This window comes from Gossypium raimondii, chromosome 3, assembly GCF_025698545.1.
Source record: "Gossypium raimondii isolate GPD5lz chromosome 3, ASM2569854v1, whole genome shotgun sequence".
Lineage (NCBI taxonomy): Eukaryota > Viridiplantae > Streptophyta > Magnoliopsida > Malvales > Malvaceae > Gossypium > Gossypium raimondii.
In genome coordinates, this window is record NC_068567.1 from 6,901,919 (window position 1) to 6,917,418 (window position 15,500).

Below are 15,500 nucleotides of genomic sequence, written 5' to 3' on the forward strand. Positions count from 1 at the left end.
GCCGTCACACAGTCGTGTCCTGCGCACGTCCACACCATTGTCAAAACACACGGTCGTGTCTCGCACACTGCCAACCACAGCGCCAAACATACGCCCGTGTGGCGTCAACAGTGCCATTTTTTTACTTTCACCGAACATTAATTTTTCGTGTTTAGGGTACACACCTGGTTCATTATTTCCACGAAACCACTCCCGAGACCACTAGCACCTAAAAACAGAATACCCATCACCTATTTAGAAGATTGATTAACGCATTCGTCAACAAAAATCAAACGTGAAATCGACTTACCGCCAATGACAAACCACCGCTAATGCGTACTAAGCCATTGGGGTGTAATTTTTCGCCCCACAACCTTCACCTAAACACAAAATTTATAGATTACTCACCAATTATTGGCTATCATTAACATTGCCAACATCTAAAAAACCAAACGTTAACAACAAACAAAGTTTCACTTACCAAGCCGATTAAAGAGCCCGAAAGTAGTAGTAGCGACAATTTGGACAAGAAAATTCGACAGAAATCAGAAGAAGGAAACGAAAATTGAAAGTGGGAAAACAATGGAGGAGAAAAAAAAGTCCAAGAAAGAAAATTTTGGGAAAAAGAAAACTAAAATTAAAATTTAGAAATTTGATAATCTCCCTAATTTTTCTCCCACTCCCCACTAACCCACTAACTCTCAACCACCTCAGAATATTACTTCTACCCAACCTCTATCTTACAAACAAAACAAAAAACCTCATCTACATTCCTACGGAGAATCAAACCCAAGACCTTCCAACAAACTAACTCTTTACCACTCGAACCAGCAAGCTCATTTTGCTAAGAGTTTGCAAACATTATTATATAAGCCCACTTAACGGGATTAAGGCTTGGATAAAAAATAACAAAATTTTCCAATACTAGGACTTGAACCCAAGACTTCAAACACAACCTCAAATCACTTAACAACTGAAGCAAATACAAATTTGCATTAAACTTCACAAAAACATAAATAAGTTGTTCAGGGAATTACAAAGATATTGTAGCCTAGGCAAAGACTATTTAAGGGAGCTACTATGAATGGTGTTGCTAACAAGGATGTTTTTAGCTTTTCCGATGATGGTAACGGCAATGTTGATCTTGGTACCTCTCATAAAAAGAGAAGGGTCTCGTAAATCAAAACACTTCTTTTTACAAGGGAAAAGGTCCAGTTGTAGAATAATTTTGTGCAAAATTTTTCTTTGTATAGCTTACTTGTAATTTCTCCTTTTTGTACATCATTCCGTTTTAATGAAATATATACAATTTTCTTAAATATTTGTGTTTTTGTCTTTATCTTTTTATTTTGTGATGCTTGTTGGTTTTATGATATTATATTAATTGATAAATAACACTCAAAAGATGTCTTATATTTCCGGATAGTCTTCCTGTTATGAAAAAATGGGTGCATAATTCTTGTACTTGAGCAATTTGAATAGTCAATAGGGCGGATGAGTCATGTCTAGATGTCTGGATATCTTCATTTGCTCTTTTGGAAGGGTCAACTTTTGGCATATGAATCATAATATAGTTGAAGCGTATTGCACAAGTCTTTTGAAAAGACATCAAGTACATTTAAGAGCATTTAATTTAAGGCCTAATAGTGACATTTGGGGAAGTAGTACCAATGATGGCGCCTTACCTACAATGTCATGTTTGGCCACATGTTACTCATGTATTCTATTGTGTCAAGACATCATTTATTTTATTGAAACGTATTGTTTTGTTAGGAAAGTCTATAAAAACTCTTTTCTTCTTCATTTTTTTTCTTGTATTGTTGTTTTGCTTTCCTCGTTCTTTTGCTCAAATATTATTGATTCCATATCGTTTTTTTCTTGTTTTCTCAAGCTTTATTCTCAGGGTAAGATCTTTTCTTCTCTTTTTTTTTTTGTTTTTATTCTATGTTGTTTACAGTGTCCTCTTTTGGAACTCAATTCAATTCGCTGGAAGTTTCTAGGTCTCTGATGACCAAAAACCGTAGGGGTGAATGATAGGCGTCGAAACCACCAAATAGAAATTCATACAACAAATTAACTCTAGAAAGTAGTAAAGAGTAGTAGGGTTGAATCTACTGGGATTGGTTATTGTTATCCAATTTCATTTTTTCTTGTGAATAGGATTTCTGTCGTGACAATAGTTGTGCCCGCAACTCAAAACTAACTTGCTAAAAAATAAACAAACAAAATAAATTAGGGGAGTTGAAAATGTTTAGAGATTAAATAAGTGAGATAGTAAAAATAAACAATTATGTTAATAAAAAATAAAATAAAATAAGAGAGTGATTTGAATTTTGTAAACAGAGATATAAAGCATTAGCCTTAGACTCAGCGAATTCTGGTTTTCGAATCGATCCTCGAAAATAGATTTTCTCTTCCAAACTATAAGTCAGTTATAACGATCAAGAACGTCCTAACCGCCAATTCTTCCTTTCGTAGTTGATTCTGGTACGACCTGCAAATCAACCCTTACCATTTTCTACCCACGATAGATGAGTTCACAATTCAAGACCCCGACATCCTTATGTTCTGAAGAATATAACTTGGATTAACAGTCTCAACCATGCGAGACTTTAAATCCAATCACTATCTCCCTTGACAAAAATCTCACTAGTATGACCCCGCCAGTATACGCCAATTTGTTCGCAGGAATCCGAATACAGCACGGCCGACTCGTCTTCCCAACTGTATGCTAAAATGACTCCAGCCCAACGTGTACTTTTTGAATTGAAATCAAATTGACTTTAAGGAACGAATTTGTACTATCTCAATATTCCAAAAAGATGGTGAATACCATTATGAAATATTTTTAGTGTGGATTCATTTGTTACGATTCTTGATCAGGAAGAATGCCAGCCTAAAGCTAAGCAAAGATTTAGTGAAGCATGAAACTAATCATGCGTTGTTGGTTAGGGAAGTGGATTTAATGGTAATGGAGAAAGATGGAAATGGAAAGGGACTTGGGAAGCAATTAAGCCAAAATTGCAAAGAAAAAGGAAATGAAATGAAAATGGCAGTATGCCTACTAACAAATGAGATAGAAAGAATAAAAACAATTTCAATTCAATTTTCAGCCTATTCAAGTGAGTCAAGAGTGTCATTTCAAGTTCATCATACACCCTATTTATACACAAATCATATACTAAAATTAGCTAACCTATGTGCCCGCTAATTACATGAAATAAAATATCATATTTTCTTTTCTAAATATGGCTTTTATAAAGTAAAAAAATTGATCAGCCTTTAAATATCTCTAAAATTTTGATTTGGCCCCTCTTTTATTTCTCATGCTCTAATTTAATCATTTTCTGCTTGTTTTTGAATTAAAACATCTAAATTTCATTCCTGACAAAATTTAAATACAAAATCACCAATTTAGCAAGAATTATTTCAAAAATTAATTTATTTAAACACGTAAAATATGCAAAATAAACATGCTATCAGTGAAACAAGTTCTTTTGGTGGTGTTGGTGATGATAAGGTGGTAAAATCACCACAAATGATGTGAGAGGCTACACTTAGTGGGCATTTTCGATGTACCACTACCTTTGATGAATCTATAGCACTACTGCAGGCTAGGGGACTCCACCACAAGACAACCATGTACGAAATATCCCGGGTAGAGGGGAAAATTAGGCTTAGCAAAACTTATCAAAATCCACCGTGGTTCTTGCTCCCTCTATATGCTTTTGAAGGAGGTTTTACCCTTTCGTTGGATCCTTTTACGTGAGAGGTGTTAAACTTTTATAAGATAGCTCTTGTACAGTTATTTGGAACCTCCTAGTGGTTGCTAACTAGCTTCATTATCCTGTTTCAAGAGAGGGGGATGGATCCAAAGCTTAAGGTGTTTTAGAATATGCTCCAACTATCTGAAGGGAACTAAATGAAACAACTTGGGTTGTTGCTGTGCTATCATTGGTAAGGTCACCCTCAAGCCAAGAATATTTTGTATAACAAGACAAGCAACATAGAGATTGATTGTTGCAAGTATATTGTTGTCAAGTTGAACTTCGAAGATGATTTTAGTTTCCCCATCGAGTGGCTTTTACCTCCCAGAGATATCTACAACTTCAAACCTTCCTTAGTTGACAATCTAGAGGCTTAAGAGCATCTTAAAATTACTAATTGGGAAAGTTTGCTCATTTTTCTCCAGGACATCTCTATCCGGAAGGTCTCTAAATATTTCCTTTTCATGCAGGAGGTTGTGGGTACACCAGTGAAGATTTTATGAAAGGGTTTAATCTTGGAGAATGTTGGAGGCCTCACGTTGAGTCATTTCCCTTCAACAGCAACTGCCCAATAGCTCAAATGCTAACAGAGATGGCTCTAGAGCCTTGGAACCACTTGGTGGATATAAGAGCTCATCCTGACCAAAAATGACCCACGCTTGAGTCAGCAATGATAGACCCCTTACCCCTCTTTCCCCTAGGTAAGGGTATTTATGGCACCATCTGGAATTGGACTAAGGAATTCTTGAAAGAGGCAACTTATGTTTTTCCTCTTGCTCAATAGACTAGGAGGAAACGTCGTATGATAAAAATCTTATTTTTAGTTTTTTTTAACTTACTAATTTGTATCTAACTTTCGTAAGACTCATTATGGACAATAAAGCAATTAAGTGGAAGGCTGATGTTGTGGCTAACAGGCTGAAGAGGATAGCCACTTTTTTTCTTGCCCCAAGGAAATGGGTCTGCAAGAAAAGGAAAGGATCCCCTTTCAAAGAAACTGCGGGTGAAGAACAACAACAGGAGGTCATTCCTCCTCATATGGTGATGACAATAACAACCTCACCCATTCGTTCACTATTATTGTTGGCTTGGCTGCTATTTTTTCTATCAGAAATGTTATATTTCTCAGGCTACTGTTGCTGCTACCAGTAACCCTTATTATTCTTCTCCTCCTCTTCCTCGTACCATCGAACTCTCTTCCACTTTTTCTGATGCTTTGGGTAATTTTATGAGCTTTTTTAATTTATTTGAGTTGTGTTTATGTTGTTAACATTAAATGTTTGTGTAAGGTCTATGGATCCGATTATGATTTTGAAGCTAGCATATGATTAGGTGGCCCAGTCGAGACAAAGAGCCGAAAGTTATGGAGAATGACAATGAAGAGGGTTTGGAGGTTGAGGGTTGGAAGAATGTTGAGAGAACGTAAGCTTAATGTCTTTAAAGAGCCCCTCCTCTTCATCATTCTCGAAGGTATTTATAGGCAAAGGTCTTGTGCAGGATGATGTTAACGTATTGGACTTGCCAGATAGCCATCATTACGGAGCTCGTGGGAGAGATGTCTTTGACGGGACAAGGATATTTATGACAAGCCAAATCCTGTCATTCATTCTAACTTTGATGGGATAAAGCAATTGAGTTCATGTGATATTTGGTGACCAAACGACTTCATGTTGCCAATGAAGATTAGATCATCCATTGTCTAAATAGTCAACCCGGGAGGGTGAGCTCACAGGTGACCACCGAACTTGCTGGTGAGAAACTTACTTTTCAAGCATCATTTGCAACGTGTCTTGTCATGGATGAGAGTATAACATATTAAAATATAGTAAAACAAAAATTTTAAAAATATATATAAATATATAAAGTATAATTAATAATATATTAACACAATTAAATTAAATTAAATTAAGCATTTGATTAGAATTGTTAAGTTCACTTCACGAATACCCAATTCCATACATAAGAATTTAGAATTAATACCATTACCATATATACAATTTTTTTTAAATATTACCATATATACAATTAAATTTAAGAAAATAAGTTATTTAATAGTAATTATATTATATTACTTTTGATAAATTTTTGAATTATTTTTGTTTAATTATTAAATTTGATAAATTTTTAGCTTTAGTAATGACGTGGTACTTTATGACTGTGCCATGTTATCATGTAAATTTTTTATAAAATTATAAATTTTAGATGATAATGTGGCGAAAGTTGTAAAGTTAAAAAATTAAAGATGAAATTGAGAAAATTAACAAATTGAGAGACTAAATAATAATTTACTCCTATTTAAAAATAAAGTACAGAATTAAGAAACGGCATGCAAGTTTGATTTGATGTGCCTCTTACTTTTATTTGTTTCCATTAGTAAACTGACGTTTAAAATTTTCATCTTCTCCAGAATTTTCTAATAAACACTCACTTTCCTAAATTTTTCTTGTTTTCTCTTTTGAACTTCATTTTTAAAGTTCCAAAAGAAGCTTCGTTTTGAAGAAGGTTATATGTTAGACTAAGCTGGGTTTTATTTATTTATTACTGAGTTTTCGTTCTTTTTTCTTCTGTTAATTACGCGTTTAACTTTTTTTTAAATTAATTTCGGTTTTTATTTTAATTGTTTAGTTACTTGAGTTTAAAAAAAAAAATCGTTTTCAGGCGTTTGATTTTGTCGATGGAGGATGGTGGTTGTGCGAGGCTCGTCGGAGCTGAGATTCATGGATTTCATACATTGCAAGGTGTATTATACAGAATTTGTTTTTATTAGTTTTAATCTTTTTTTTCTGATTCTATGAATTGATCTTATAACGTGTGTTAGAATTTAATGTGCTGAAAATTGTTTGATCACTGTAAATGGTCCATAGTATTTACTTGTTAGCTTTTTCGTGAGTAATTTCTTACTCTTTTTGTGGGAGTTTTTGCTCTTTGAAAGCTAGAGAAGTGGTTGATTTTGTTTCAAGCAAATATCAAATTCACATAAAAATTTGCTTGTGAAGTGTTAGTTGAGCTTCAGGGACTGTTAAATTTTGTTCATATCGTGCTTTGGACTGCAATTATGAAAACCTCTCTGTTTTGCTAATTTTATTTCATTTTATTTTTTAAATTTGTTTCTGTTGGATATGGACAGATTTGGATGTTAAAAACATGTTGGAAGAAGCCAAGTCAAGATGGTTACGCCCAAATGAGATTCATGCTATACTGTGCAACCATAGATATTTCTCCATTCAAGCGAAGCCAGTGAACATGCCGAAAAGTAACTACAGATAAAAATTAAATTCTGTTTGTTCCCTCATCTATACGCCCACATGAGTGAACACAGAAGAAGTTTACTACTTACGAATGAATATAACTCCCTTGTCATTATAGGTGGTACTATTGTATTGTTTGATCGAAAGATGCTGAGGAACTTTCGAAAAGATGGTTATAATTGGAAAAAGAAAAAGGATGGGAAGACTATTAAAGAAGCTCATGAACACTTAAAAGTAGGTTTTGCTTTTTGTATAACTTATATTATAAATTATTTTGATTTGGCCAAAATGTGATTACAATTGTATTTTATTTCATGAACCAGGTTGGTGATAAAGAAAGGATTCATGTATATTATGCACATGGTGAAGATAACTCAACCTTTGTTCGCAGGTGTTATTGGCTGCTAGATAAGTATGTATGATGTATTTTACATTTAAAGTTAACCTCACCTAACTTGTCCCTACTTGTTCTCTTTTAACCCAAGTTGCATTGTGTTAATCTCTGATCATGATTAACTTCTTGTTTCAGGTCTTTGGAGCAAATAGTTCTTGTTCATTATCGTGAAACAAAGGAGGTTTGAGATACCATTCCCGAATAAAGCAGTCTTTTATGTTTCTTCCTACTCAGAACCAGTTTGTGAATGATGTTTGTGGATTTGTGCTACAAACAATTGCAGGTTTCACTAGCCACACATTCAAATTCGAGTTCGTTAACAGATCAGTCTACTCCTTTGCTTGTTACAGAAGAGTTTGATTCTGGAATTGCTAATACATATTCTGAAGGTGAGAGGAGTCTAGGTGATGTTGAAATTTTCCAGAGATTAATCATGTGAACAAATACATCATGTTCTCATTAAACGCTATTGTGGAAAGTGAACAGAACCAGGTGAGAGTGTTAATGTTAGAAATCATGAAATGAAGCTTCTTGAGATTAATACACTTGAATGGGATGAGCTTCTGGTGGCAAATGGTGCTAATGATTCGATTGCATCTAGAGGAGGTATTGTATTAGTTTCCAGTATAAGCAGTAACACTTATTTAGTTGCTGAATTGTTGACATGTTTTGGTTGTGATAGCAGACAATGTTTCTTGCTTTGACCAACAGAACCAAATGGCAGTAAATGACTTCTCAAATTATGTAAGCAGAACCATTTCCTAGCTCTTAAGTTCTTATATATTTTAAATTTGCTTTTGTTAGTTTTTCTTTTCTTTTCTTATCAGGCAACCTGTTAGGGTTGTATGTTGGCTAATAGCTTCTTTGCATGCCTGTAATACTGAAAGACTTTATGCATGTTGTGTAGAAGGCAGAAACTGAAAAGATAGACTTTTAAACTAATTTTTAGACCTCCTTGGAATTTATGATTTAGGCTACCCTTTGCTATAAATATGTGTACTTTCTTACATCTGCTCGGGTGTCTTCATTTTCATCCTTATTTTTGTGTGTTCATCTTCTTTTTGATTGACATGTAAGTCATCATTTCTTTATTGTGAAGACCAGTCCAATATTCTGCTTTTTGTTTTTTTGGTGCTCTATTGGTTTGCTTGAGAACCACTCAAGCTGCTTCCTTTCTGCAGGGTGGCCTTATCTCTGCTCATAATTTATCAACAGAAACCTCTTTGCTCGTTAATTCAATTGCACCGGTTGCTCAAAGCAATAATGCTTACCTTGGCACCACGGGGGGTGTTTGTAATCAGATATCAGGGGGCCAAGTAAATACTACCAGTCAGTTGAAAGACTCTTGTGCCTTAGGGATAGGTGATTCGTTGGACTTTTTGGTCAATCATGGTTTACAAAGTCAGGACAGTTTTGGAAAGTGGATTAACGACTTTATCACCGAACCCCTAGGTTCAGTAGGTGACTCTGTGCTAGAATTGTCATCTGCTAATGATTCATTCACCTCTCCGGAGCAAATATTTAGCATAACTGAAGTCTCACCGGGATGGGCCTATTCAACTGAAAAGACAAAGGTCTTTCTCTGGAAAAATTCTCTGCCACTGCTGCAATGATAGTCTTGTTCATGGAACTGATGCTATAAATCTATTCATTTGAATAACATACATGAATTTTGGTTGTGTTAGTATGTTTTGACCTTTATTTATCTATTGACTTTGCAGATTTTAGTCACTGGAGTCTTTCATCAAGCTTATCAACATCTTGCTAAATCCACTTTGTTTTGTGTATGTGGTGATTTGTGTACCCCAGCAGAAATTGTTCAGGTTGGGGTTTATCGCTGTTTGTTATCTCAGCATTCCCCGGGACTAGTGAACCTGTATATGAGCCTTGATGGCCATAAGCCCATCAGCCAAGTGCTTGGTTTTGAGTATTGTACTCCTTTATCGCATGACCGGATATTTCCTACAGAAGATGAGTCCAGGCAGGAGGAGTTCCAATTGCAGATGAGGCTTGCTTATTTGCTCTTCTCTACTTCCAAGAGCCTCGACATTTTGTTGGGTAATAAAGTATCGCCAAATATCCTGAAAGGGGTTAAGAAGTTTGCTCAAAAAACTACTAACATGTCTGATTGTTGGAAATATTTGATGAAGTCATTTGAAGAAAACCGGGTTTCATCTACACAAGCAAAAGATAGTTTACTTGAAATTGCTTTGAAAAACAGGCTAAGAGACTGGTTGTTGGAAAGAATAATCGAAGGTGGTAAAACAAACGAACATGATACTCAAGGTCAAGGAGTTCTTCATTTGTGTGCCATTCTTGGTTATACTTGGGCTATGTATCTATATTCATGGTCTGGTCTCTCACTGGATTTTCGTGATAAACATGGATGGACAGCTCTTCATTGGGCAGCATTTTATGGGCGGTATGTTTTTAATGATTGTTAATCTTTACTTGTACCATATTCAAATGTCCTATATTTAACGTATGCGTTGTAATACTTGCTGCACATTTCTCAAGTCCTAAATTCGTTGTAAACTTAAAAAACTTCCGAGTATTTCTTCGAATTGTTTCTGATTTAGAAAATCTTTCCATGCAGGGAAAAAATGGTTGCTGTTCTTTTATCTGCAGGGGCAAAGCCAAACTTGGTGACAGACCCCACCACCCGGAATCCAAACGGTTACACTGCTGCTGATCTTGCATCTTTGAAGGGTTATGAGGGGCTAGCCGCTTATCTTTCGGAAGAGGCTCTAGTAGCACATTTCAATGATATGGCCGTAGCAGGAAACGCTAGTGGCTCTCTGCAAACCAGTAGAACAGAGGCAACAAACTCGGAGAACCTTAATGAAGATGAACTATATTTGAAAGAATCTTTAGCAGCTTATAGAACAGCTGCTGATGCAGCTTCACGGATACAGACTGCATTTAGGGTGCATTCCTTGAAATTACGAACTAAAGCAATTGAGTCTTCCCATCCAGAGGATGAAACACGGAATATAGTTGCTGCTATGAAGATTCAACATGCCTTTCGCAACTATGAGATTAAGAAAAAGATGACTGCTGCTGCCCGTATCCAATACAGTTTCCTTACTTGGAAAATGCGTAAAGATTTCCTTAACATGCGCCGCCAGGCTATCAAAATCCAAGTATATGCTCTCTTTTCTTCTTACAATTTTAGTTTTTTCTTGTGTGTGCGCGCGGCTTTTATGACCTTACATTGGCTCTTTGACAATTGCCATTGCATGTGAACTTAATGCAGGCTGTTTTTCGGGGCTTCCAAGTAAGGAGACAGTACCATAAGATTCTGTGGTCAGTTGGTGTGCTTGAGAAAGCAATTCTGCGATGGCGGTTTAAGAGAAAAGGTCTTCGTGGACTACAAATTAACACAGCTGAAGAAGTCGCACAGCGAAGCCAAGAGAGTGACACAGAGGAGGGCTTCTTCAGAGATGGTAGAAAACAAGCTGAAGAACGCGTAGTAAAAGCTGTTGTGCGAGTTCAAACTTTGTTCCGGTCAAAGAAAGCACAGCAGGAATACCGGAGAATGAAGTTGGCTCATGATATGGCAAAGGTAGGTGATTTCTCCGAAATCTCAAAGAAGTTGTCTCTATCCTGTTGATACGTTTACCTACAAAATTCGGTTCTTGCAGTTGGAATATGAAAACCTACGTGGCCTTCCTTCGGATATGGATGCTTGCAGACATTGAAGCTCATAATAGGGTATTAAGCCGATCTCTGTCCCGGTGTATGTGCCATTCAGAATTAAGATTAGGTTATTAAGAATTTTGATTTCCAAATGTGGTTTTGCAGAGTTGCATGTTCTTTGCTAATGAGCAAGTTCAATGGCCTTAATAATTAAGTTTGTTGACTTTGTTCATAGGGTTTAGGATTTATACTAAAATATTTAAAAAAAAAAAAAAACTCCACTCTGAGGTTAAGTCCAAAACGTGTAATTATTTATAATATTAAAAAAATTAACATTTGAGTCGGCAAAATTGAAATCAAAGACCTATAATTATTTATAGAGATAAATCTCAAAATTATATATGAATTTCGTTTTATATATAAATTTACGTATGAATTTTAATTTTATGTAATTTTATATCTGAAATTTTGATTAGATTCAAGTCTTACAAATTATTAACATAATTATTGGTATAGAATCATTTTAAATTTATATATTACATATACGAATAATTATATTTATTTATTATAAAAATAATTTAATGTATTTATTTCTTAAAATATATATAATTAAATCAAAATTAAAATTTTACATATATCTTTGAACCACAATTAGAATTTCATGTATGATTACATAAAATCAAAGTTTATGTATCGAATTACACATTAAATTTAAATTTATATATAATTTTAAAATTTATCTCGTATTTATAATATTAAATTTGAGCTCAATTCTTTTAATGTCCAATAAGTTTCTTTGAAATATATTGAATTTAAGAGGAAATATACATGGTTGTTAGGTTATTAAAATCAAATTGTATGTTTATAAAACCGAATTAATTAGATTAAAATTAATTGACAGATCAATCTGAATAAAAGAATTAAATCATAAACTACTCGATTTTATAAAATTCTATATAATTTAATTAAAATTAAATTAGAAAAGCATTGGAAGAGAGATTTATTTTGTTTTAAAATCAAAGTATATATATTTACTGACATACAGCTACACAAAATCTTGATTCCTTCTTGGTCTATATTTGATTCTCACCAAACTGGCAACCAAAGTAACTTTACCATCCTCTCTATAAGCAACATAACCAAAATAAACAAAGTTCCAATCCTAAATATTAGATTAAGATGAACATTTACAACAAAGCGCACACATATTTTTCTTGCCGGCTAAAAATGGCAATTTTTTTTTACTTAATGTACTGAGAGAGCCATCTGAAACCATCCCCATATCCCATCTTACGCACAATGCTGCACATAAAAACTTCGAGTGGACGCACATTGGTGCCTTCCAAATTAACCTTCCCTTTCCCTGTTGTGAAGTTTGTCAACCCCATATGGAAACGTAATTCGTCCTCCGACGCTGCGTACGGTAGGTCGATCTTGTTCCCCAAGATGAGGAATGGTACGTCTGCTAGTGATTCATCCGAAAGGAGGGCATCAAGCTCCTTTTTCGACTCTGCGAATCGTTCCTTGTCGTATGCATCAACCAGATACACCACAGCATCGACCTGCGTCACATTTGAGATTCCATAGATAAACCCAAATTGAAGAACTTGAAACGTAGCTAAACTGATTCATACAATCAAACCTTTATAATATCCACCTCCAAACTAAGAACTCTTTCGTTTTTGATGATGTTTCAACCAATTCACATCAAGTAATCATCCTCAATATGAAGGATTGCATCAACAATTTCAGTAAAAACTAATGAAGATTCATTATAAATTACCTATGTTACCCAGACCAACCATTTTCAAGTACCCGTACTAGGCACGTGGTACGATTCCTCAAATATAAGGGGGAAAAAATAAAAAAATAAAAATCCATGCCAAATATACGTCCCTACCTACATGATAATAAATCAGGGTCTAAGATGGAGAATCAGATTACATTTTGCAACGCCACAACTAATTTATGTAAAACAGCAATACAATCAGAATCTTAATACAAAACCCTACCTCTAGGATAATGTAGCAAATGACAAACCAGGCTCGGGAGGCTTAAATGGTTCCCTCAAAGAAAAATATAAAGAACCAAACCCTAAAACCATCCCAAAATGATTTCAATCACGTAGGAAGGTTACCAAATTCATCCATACCGGTTAAAAGATGACCTATGCTCTTTAAAAGATAACAAAACTCTCTCATCCCAAAATTACAGCAAAAATATGGGCATACAACCAAGCAAATATGTATATGGGCAAAATTTTGCTGTCTTTTGAGTCTTTTCACCATCCAACCATCCATTAACATGTTTCTTATTAAACTGGTGATAACAATTGATTAATACTTGAATTTTTTAGTTGGTTTCTTATTGAAAAAATATATATACACACACACATACATACATAAATGCAAATACCTTGGCGTAATAGTCCTTCCAGACTCTACGAGCAATCTGATGACCACCCAAATCAAAGGCCTTGAATTTGATCATTCCTATGCTTAGTTCTTCCGATGTTGGGTACTGTGTTGGCTGATGCTGAACTAGTCTCTGCAATTTTCAAATTCCAATACTCAATACTTTTACTTTGATATTTTCATTTAGTTTCTCAGCAACCAAGCAGACTCACAAGAAGCCTTGAGATTTCACATATAATAAGAAACTCTGCTCAAGTAATAGCTAAAAGCTAAAAAAAGGTATTCATATCAGATTATTACTTTAAAAATTAATTGAAAAACAAATTTTAAAAAAAAAACCTCATCTTTGAGCATATGAAGCAGAGTTGTTTTGCCAGCATTATCAAGTCCCAAGAACAAGATCTTTGCTTCCTTTTGATACAAACCAAGAGACGCTAAAATCCCATAAAACCAATCTACAAGAAACATTTTTTTTCTTTTTTTTAAATTCTGTTTGGACAGATAGAAAATTGAAGTATGTAAACAAAAACAAAAAGGAAAGATTTTTTTCTCTTCTTTTCTCTAAACTTAGATTCGGTGGTTTTGAAAAGATTATTCTGGGATTTTGATTTAAACAGATTACTGAGCTGGCTATGAGTGACTGGTTTGGCCGGTGACGATGCTGACGTGGATGCTGGAAAGGAAAGAGAAGCTACTGGGAATCGCCGGTTATTTAAAAGGGATTAGCCTTTGTGGAAGACGGTGATTGGTTGGTACGCGTCATAAGGGGGTGGCGTGGCCGTTGGATTTTAGAGAAGAACACATAAATCAATAGCGGTGCCATTATGATTGCGTACGTGGCATGATGGAGGAAAGATCGGATACAACCGAGTGTATCCGAGACCAAACGTGCAAGATTTCATTTGGATGATTGATTGCAGGGTCGAGTTACTTGGCAAAACTTCATTCCATTCTGATTAGGTTTTGAAATAAATTTTAAATTCGAAATTGGTTTTAGAAATTTTTTTTTCAATTAAGTATTTAAGTTTGACTTCAATATTTAATTTGATACATTTTTTTTCTCAATTTAATATTTATGTTTTTTTTACTAGAGCGCAAATGTCGAATTTTTATTAACTCACGTAATATCATTTGATCTGGGTACCAAATTGAACATTGAAACTAAACTCAGATATCAAATTTAATATTAAGCCAAACTTAAGTACTAAATAGCATATTAACGAATTGAGTAAACTACTTGGTCACCTAACTTTTTGGACAATTTCATTTTGATCACTTAAATAAAAATATTTATAATTTAATCACAATCATTACAATAATTAAACATCTTAGTCACTCAACCGTTTATCCACTAATAAAATCTGATGTAGCATTTCACATCATCATCTTTTTACTATTTTTTGACTTGCTATTGTTCATCGCAAAATGATTATATGTGTTAGGAATCGACTCGATTAAGCAACAAGTAACAAAAATAGCGGAATAAATTGAGAAATTGAACACACAAATTTAACGTGGAAAAACCCCTCCAAATAGGATAAAAAACCACGGGCAAAGATAATTTTATTATAATGGCAAAAGAACGAAGAGTACAAAAAATGGAGATAAAACTAAACCCCAAAAAACCCGAAAACAAATAACCCTCAAAACGTAAACACAAAATTCTCTAAATGTGTTATGAGTTCTAATCTCTAAATTGGGTGTTATTTCTAAGGTTGTAAAATAGCCTATTTATAGGCTAAATTCATATGTCAAATAATAATAAAACAATCTAAACTAATCAGTGTTTGATTGAAACAAATAAACAGAGTTTAACTAGAAGATTATTTCTCAAATTTGACTAAAAATAGGAGTCATACTTAACAAATATCTACCTTGACTCATATTTCTACAACGCCATCTTTGCCAAAGTCCGCCACGAGCCTATCTTGAATTATGTAGGAAATTAACTAAGTCGAATTTGTGCTTAGAAACTGGAAGACTTCTAGCCTTCGACTTGTACACTGCCAAATCAAAACTAACCGGGGTCTGATTTTCACGAACACAGTGCCCTAACTTT

At 34.4% G+C, this 15,500-nt stretch overlaps 2 protein-coding genes across 2 annotated transcripts; one reads left to right on the plus strand and one right to left on the minus strand.

Moving 5' to 3' along the window:
- The first annotated feature begins 4,014 nt into the window (after window positions 1-4,014).
- LOC105796892 (calmodulin-binding transcription activator 5) lies at window positions 4,015-11,241 on the plus strand. Its single transcript, XM_052628049.1, has 16 exons — window positions 4,015-4,447; window positions 4,664-5,168; window positions 5,244-5,497; window positions 6,405-6,484; window positions 6,874-6,999; window positions 7,113-7,228; window positions 7,318-7,406; window positions 7,524-7,569; window positions 7,672-7,777; window positions 7,875-7,994; window positions 8,074-8,132; window positions 8,570-8,962; window positions 9,110-9,810; window positions 9,985-10,531; window positions 10,645-10,953; window positions 11,033-11,241. Exons 4-16 carry the CDS (start codon window positions 6,421-6,423, stop codon window positions 11,087-11,089), a joined length of 2,733 nt encoding a protein of 910 aa, XP_052484009.1. The 5' UTR covers window positions 4,015-4,447; window positions 4,664-5,168; window positions 5,244-5,497; window positions 6,405-6,420; the 3' UTR covers window positions 11,090-11,241.
- Window positions 11,242-12,073: 832 nt separating this feature from the next.
- Window positions 12,074-14,030, minus strand: LOC105796894 (GTP-binding protein SAR1A). Its single transcript, XM_012626731.2, has 3 exons — window positions 13,781-14,030; window positions 13,443-13,574; window positions 12,074-12,589 (listed from the first exon to the last, which is right to left on the minus strand). Exons 1-3 carry the CDS (start codon window positions 13,907-13,909, stop codon window positions 12,269-12,271), a joined length of 582 nt encoding a protein of 193 aa, XP_012482185.1. The 5' UTR covers window positions 13,910-14,030; the 3' UTR covers window positions 12,074-12,268.
- Window positions 14,031-15,500: the final 1,470 nt, after the last annotated feature.

What these genes read in the sequence shown, in the direction of transcription:
- LOC105796892 (XM_052628049.1), top strand. Translation starts at nt 6,421, where the DNA reads ATGGAGGATGGTGGTTGTGCGAGGCTCGTCGGAGCTGAGATTCATGGA. An exon ending in AAGCTCATGAACACTTAAAA is followed by an intron (nt 7,229 to 7,317) that starts GTAGGTTTTGCT and finishes TTCATGAACCAG; the next exon opens with GTTGGTGATAAAGAAAGGAT. An exon ending in TGTTATTGGCTGCTAGATAA is followed by an intron (nt 7,407 to 7,523) that starts GTATGTATGATG and finishes TTCTTGTTTCAG; the next exon opens with GTCTTTGGAGCAAATAGTTC.
- LOC105796894 (XM_012626731.2), bottom strand. Translation starts at nt 13,909, where the DNA reads ATGTTTCTTGTAGATTGGTTTTATGGGATTTTAGCGTCTCTTGGTTTG. An exon ending in TTCATATGCTCAAAGATGAG is followed by an intron (nt 13,575 to 13,780) that starts GTTTTTTTTTTA and finishes TGAAAATTGCAG; the next exon opens with AGACTAGTTCAGCATCAGCC. An exon ending in GGAAGGACTATTACGCCAAG is followed by an intron (nt 12,590 to 13,442) that starts GTATTTGCATTT and finishes AATGTGACGCAG; the next exon opens with GTCGATGCTGTGGTGTATCT.